The following is a 6,497-nucleotide window of genomic DNA, read 5'->3' on the forward strand; positions in this document are numbered from 1 at the left end:
AAGTAGCTCTTGTGCACTGTTGGTGGGAATGCAAACTGGTGCAGCCACTCTGGAAAACAGGATGGAGGTTCCTCAAAAAGTTACCTTATGACCCAGCAATCACACTACTGGATATTTACCCAAAGAATACAAGAACACTAATTCAAAGGGATACAGGCTCCCCTATGTTTATAGCAGCATTATTTACAACAGTCAAATTATGGAAGCCAAGCATTCGCCATCAGTTGGTGAATGGATAAAGATGTGGTGTATATATAATGAAATATTAGTCACAAAAAAGGAAATCTTGCCATTTCCAACAACATAGATGGTGCTAGAAAGTGTAATGCTAAGTGAAATAAGTCAGAGAGAGACAAATACCACAGAACTTCACTCATGTGAGATTTAAGAAACAAAACAAGCAAAGTGAAAAATATGAGAGACAAAGCAAGAAACAGATTCTTAATTATAGAGAACTGATGGTTACCCCAGGGCAGGGGAGGGGGCGAGACGGGTGATGAGGACAGGAGATATGCAAGTGTTGAATCATTACATTGTACACCTGAAACTAGTATCACACTGCATGTTCACTGGAATTTAAATAAAAGCTTAAAAAAAATCTACAAAGTATAAAGAGATTCTGTCAACAAATATTTACTGAATAACTGTAGTCTGCTTAACAGTATTACAGTGAAATCCTAAACTCCTAGTCAGAAAATTTAGGACTAAAATAGTGATTTGGTGTTTTGTTTTGTTTTAAGATTTCATTTATTTATCCATGAGAGACACAGAGAGAAAGAGAGAGAGGCAGAGACACAGGCAGAGGGAGAAGCAGGCTCCACGCAGGGAGCCCGATGAGGGACTGGATCCCGGGTTTCCAGGATCAGGCCCTGGGCTGAAGGCGGCGCTAAACTGCTGAGCCACCCGGGCTGCCTGTGATTTGGTGCTTTAAAGCTGATTAACAGGTTTACCTTCAACATATGAAGCAGATCCAATAAACACATTTTCCTTAGAAATTTCAGTGACTTTACAATCAAAAATAGAGGAGTCTGCCAAGCTCGTCCTTCCAGTAGTGGATGTTAATATGCTATTGTCAGCCATTGTTAGTACTCTTCTATGTATAGGCTGAAAAACATAAAGTGTGAATAAAAAATGCATGATCATTGGGCAAAAACAAGCATTAGAGGCTCTACTTTTATGTCTAGAATTCATTAAAAAAAAGTATCATCATTCATCTTCCTTAACATTGAACCAAAAAAAAGTCATTCAACTTCCGAGCCTCAGTTTCCCCTTCTGTAAAATAAAGATACTACTACCTGACTCATAGGAATACAGTAAAAATAACAATGCATGAAAAGTACTCAGAACATTACCTGACATACAATGAAAATTCAGAAAGTAGTCGTAAATATTCTATCTCCCTCCTCCCCACCTTTGCCTTCAGCCAATCTACTCTTCTTCCCATCTCCATTTATAATACTACCATCATCCTTCAGATAAGCCCTGTCAAAACATAGATCTCCCCTTACTCTTTACTTCATTTGCCCTCCCCCAAATTCCTCAGTCCTACCTCAACTACTCTGGGACCTCATAGGAAGCATCTCTGATTATTAGTTTACTGCCAAAGCAGCTTCAAATTTTAGGAAAAAAAGAGCAGAGACCTGGCCCCCCTTCTCTCTGCTCAATGGCCACTTGGTCAAATGCTGTAGCTCCAAACCATTCTCTCGTCAGTTTCTTCAGGTCACTCTCCACAAGAAAAAGATAATGAAAGGCACAACCCAAATCCAGTTGTGATGAAAACTGAATAGAGGACATCTTAAAGTGAGTGACAATTGAAAACTTCCATAAAATTCAAAATGTGGACTTTTTGTCTTACTATGTACTTCCCCATCAATCATCACTCTAAGCCTCTCCAAAGGGATGCTCTGATAGTTGTTACTAACAGCCTCTATTTAGAATCAATGACAAATTCCATCCAGCCCCCTTTAAAAAAAAAAAAAAAAAAGATTTATTTATTCATGAGAGGTGCAGAGAGAGTGGCAGAGACCCAGACAGAGGGAGAAGCAGGCTCCATGCCGGAAGCCCGATGCAGGACTCAATCCCAGGATCCCCGGGTCACACCCTGGACCGAGGGCAGACGGGCAGACGCTCAACCACTAAGCCACCCAGGGATCCCCATCCAGCCCTTTTTTGTCTCCTACACTTAACGGTTTCCATGAAAAAGAAAAACTCTACAAAGGCTCTCATTCAAGGTTTCCTGTAACCTTAAAACAAGTCGAGAGATGAACTAATGTACTTTAAGCAACGAAGGAGGGAGATTTTAATAATCAAAAACGTCATAACAGTTCACATTTTTTCTCCTATGCCTGTTTAAAGGGCATCAAACTAGGTAATCAAAAATTAAAATCGTCTCTGATAAATACCGCATGTGATCAATTTACTGCTGAAATAGCTTCAAATTTCGGAAAAAAAAAAAAAAAAACAAGAGTTGTGGGGGCAGTGGATGACATCCAGCGCTTTGGATTATGGCTGGAAAAACACCGATCGTTTTGACTCACATTGTAAGCTTTTTAAAAGATTTATTTATTTATGATAGAGAGAGAGAGAGAGAGAGAGGCAGAGACACAGGCGGAGGGAGGAGCAGGCCCCATGCAGGGAGCCCGACGTGGGACTCAACCAGGGTCTCCAGGATCACGCCCTGGGCCAAAGGCAGGCGCCAAACCACTGAGCCACCCAAGGATCCCCTGTAAGCTTTTTAAATAAAGACCACAGATCACATCTCATAAACCCATCGAGCTTCCCTCTCATCCAAGAACATACTCAAGCAGCCTTAGACTAAATAAATGACTGTCACACGTGCCTCTTGTCATCCCGAAGTCAAAAATCTGTCGCTTAAACATTCATTTTAGGTTTCCTTTTACTTCTTTACTTTTATATACATATATATTTAGGCAGTCATCCTTCAGAGAAGCTAAACGAAATGCTGTGTGGGGCGGTAACACCGACAGCATCACCAGTAACAGCGTCACCATCGCACCACGGTGGGTCAACATCCATTCAACGCCTAAGGGACGCCTTGTTCCAAGCTCTTGCGCTGGCATTTCCTCGGTCTCTGAAGGTGTCCCTAAGAGAGGCGGGGACTACTACTGTCTGCGTCCTACAGACCTTGCACCTGCAAGAGAGGGGTGAGGCGGGCACCCCGGCCCGGCCCACGGGGGTCGGGCCCACGGGGGTGGGGCCCACGGCGGGTCGGGCCCACGGCGGGTCGGGCCCCGGGCTGCCCGCAGGGGATGCGCTTTCAGCCACTAAAACCAAACAAATCGGGTCCCGGGAGGGAGGCGCCCGCGGGGGGCGGGGTGCGGAAGGGCCTGACACCCTTAAAATCTGGAAAAAAAGAAAAAAATAGACTTCCTCCAGGGAACACGGCCAGAAGAACCGCAGAGGGAAACCACTAGGCCCGGTGGAGATTAAGGCAGCCGCCGCCGGAACCGCAGGGATGGGGCGGCGACCCCTCCCCCCACATCCCTCCCCCCGCGTCCCCGCCCCCTCCCTCCCCTCCCCCCCACATCCCTCCCCCCGGCGGCGCCCCCTGCGCCCCTCTCCCCCCTCCTCACCCCCCTCCCCGCCCCCCCACATCCCTCCGCCAGAAGGAGCGAACCAGGTACGGGCTGACGACGCCCGGCCCGCCGGGGACCCCGGGCCCCAGCACGCACCACGGCGCGGCGGCCGGGAGCGCGGTGAGCGGGGAGCGAGGCCCCGGAGCCCGGCAGCTGCGGCCCCCGCCCCCCCCCCCCACAGGGTCCTCACCGCTCTCGGAAGCTCGCTGCGCGGCCCACCCGCTCACGCACCGACGCCCGCCTCGGCCGGCGCCATCCTCGCGGGGTCGGCCACCACCGATTCAAAAAGTGAGCCGCGCTCTCTAAAAGCCGCGCCGATTGGCGCAGGATGTCAACCGGCCTCCCATAGGCCGCGGGCCCCAGGGGGGCGCCGATTGGCCGCGGCCGTCCGCCCGCCTCCCCGCCCGCGCCCGCTGATTGGCCGCGGCCTCCGCCCGTGCCCGCTGATTGGTGGTACGTGCGTTTCAAATCACCCTAACGGCTCGCACGTCGGGACGCCGGGTGTGCGGGGAGGGGCCCGGATGGCGGCGGGGCAGGTGTGTCCGGGGCCGCCGCCGGGGCGCTGCCCCCCGCGACCTCAGCCCGGCCCGAGTTCCCGTGCACTCCTCCCCGCAGACGACCTTTTTTTTTTTTTTTTTTTTAAAGCGTCACTACGCCGTCTACGTTGAATCGCTGCCCCCACGGGTGACTCCCCAGCGCTCGCTGGGAGCTGCTGCCCTGCCAGTGCGCTTGCGCGGTCCGCGGCGCCTGCCCTCCGCCCGGGGCGCGACCCTGGGGCCGCGGGATCGAGCCCCGTGTCCGGCGCCCGGCGTGGAGCCTGCTTCTCCCTGTGCCTGTGACTCTAATAAATAAACAAAATCTTATAAATAAATAAAGTCGACTTCGGAGGTGCTGACCTGGGACGGCGGGGTCGAGCCCCCGGGGCGCTGAAAGCAGCAGCCGCTAGTTCAAATCCTAATGTACGTTGAGCGCTGCTCTGGGCTGGGGAACCTCATCCTCAGGGTTTCTCCGAGGTTTTTGTTTGTTTGGTTTTTTTTTTCTTTTTTTAAACATTTGAACAAATGTCACAGGGGATCCCAGAGTCTCCTGGAGCCAAAGCCCATTGCTTCCTGCTGCCTCCTCCCCGCCGGGAGGTCTTGCCTTCCCCTGCAGAGCGTAGCCAAGAATCCAGCGTTTGCCCCGTAATCGTAATTGCTGCACGCCACTGTGAAAACGAGTCCCTGCCACTTCTTCTTCTTTTTTTTTGCTTGCTTTTTTTTTTTAATTTTTTTTATGGGAGTTCAATTTGCCAACATTTAGCATAACACCCAGTGCTTGTCACCCAGTCCCCCCCACCCCCCCCACCTCCCTTCCACTTCTAAGCCTAATACCCTATAACGTCATCTCTTAAGAAAGATACACCCTCCCCCCATCTCCCGCCAGGTAGGTTTTGCATAGTGCAGGTGACAGAGGAAAGGGGAATCCGGGGCCCTAATCTTAGAGCCCACCCGATAAGAGAGGGGGACCCTGTGCTTGCAAAGGGAGGCTCCGGCGGGTCCCCGACAGGTGAGAAATCACTGAATTCGTGTTGCTGAGTTTGTCAGGCCACCTCCGAAGGCCTGAAAGGCCTGGAACACAATACGGGGGAAAAAAAAAATGAGTGATGCCCTCTGCTAACTCTCGGTTTCCCTGTTGAGTCACCTGCAGATCCGCCGCGCCCGGTGATGCTGTGAAGGCCGCCAAGGCGAAAGGGGAGGAAAGTGGTCATTGAAATTTCACCTTGGAAGGCGCTTGCAGGTGAAGCCAGGTGTGCCCGGCATCCGGAAATTCCCGCCGCCGAAGCCGCACGCGGGCGGAGAGCACCCTGGGGCCCGGCTCCCCCCGACTCCGACCTCCGAAGGGCGCGGCCCGGGAAGCCTCCTTCGGGGGCGGGAGGCGGGCAACCGGCCTCCGTTTGTCCTTCCCTAGAAGGGTCCAGTAGTACCTTATCATGCTGTGAGCATTTAATGGATGCGATTAAAACAGGTGCTTGACAGGCTCAGCCATAGAGCATAGGACTCTTGATCTCAGGGTCATGAGGTCAAGCCCCACGTTGCGTATGAAGCCTACTTTTAAAAATATATATATTTTTAATATATAAAAATATATATATATAGCAAGAGGTTTCATATATATATAATAACTCTTGATCTCAGGGTCATGAGTTCAAACCCCACGTTGGGCGTGAAGCCTACTTTAAAATATATATTTTTTTTATATATAAAAATATATATAACTTGATGGGATGAGCACTGGTTGTTATTCTATATGTTGGCAAATTGAACACCAATAAAAAATAAATTAAAAAATATATATATAGCAAGAGGTTTCATATATATATATATATATATATAATAACTCTTGATCTCTGGATCATGAGTTCAAACCCCACGTTGGGCATGAAGCCTACTTTTAAAAATATATATAAAATTTTTTTATATATATAAAAATATATATATAGCAAGAGGTTTCATAAATATATATATATGTATATAATAACTCTTGATCTCAGGGTCATGAGTTCAAACCCCACGTTGGGCATGAAGCCTACTTTTAAATATATATATATAATATATATAAAATATATATTTATAGCAAGAAGTTTCATAAATATATATATATAATAACTCTTAATCTCAGGGTCATGAGTTCAAACCCTATGTTGGGCATGAAGCCTACTTTTAAAAATATATATAAAATTTTTTTATATATATAAAAAATATACATATAGCAAGAGGTTTCATAAATATATATATATGTATATAATAACTCTTGATCTCAGGGTCATGAGTTCAAACCCCACGTTGGGCATGAAGCCTACTTTTAAATATATATATATAATATATATAAAATTATATATATAGCAAGAGGTTTCATAAATAT

The 6,497-nt window shown here is 48.1% G+C and overlaps 1 protein-coding gene across 6 annotated transcripts in view; it reads right to left on the reverse strand.

The window, feature by feature from the left end:
- Positions 1-5,386, reverse strand: part of ECT2 (epithelial cell transforming 2) — a 62,417-nt gene extending 57,031 nt beyond the window's left edge. For 4 of the 6 annotated variants that reach the window (XM_041731447.1, XM_041731446.1, XM_041731445.1 and 1 more), the window contains exons 1-2: positions 1,641-1,722; positions 951-1,104 (exon numbers count right to left, since the gene is read on the reverse strand). In XM_041731447.1, coding sequence (XP_041587381.1) covers positions 951-1,080 — 130 coding nt within the window. In that variant the 5' untranslated portion in view covers positions 1,081-1,104; positions 1,641-1,722. Of the gene's footprint in view, positions 1-950; positions 1,105-1,640; positions 1,723-3,786; positions 3,910-5,276 lie in introns of those variants that run through there. The other 2 variants (XM_041731444.1, XM_041731442.1) reach the window with 2 other exon arrangements.
- Positions 5,387-6,497: the final 1,111 nt, after the last annotated feature.

This window comes from Vulpes lagopus, chromosome 17 (assembly GCF_018345385.1).
Source record: "Vulpes lagopus strain Blue_001 chromosome 17, ASM1834538v1, whole genome shotgun sequence".
NCBI lineage: Eukaryota > Metazoa > Chordata > Mammalia > Carnivora > Canidae > Vulpes > Vulpes lagopus.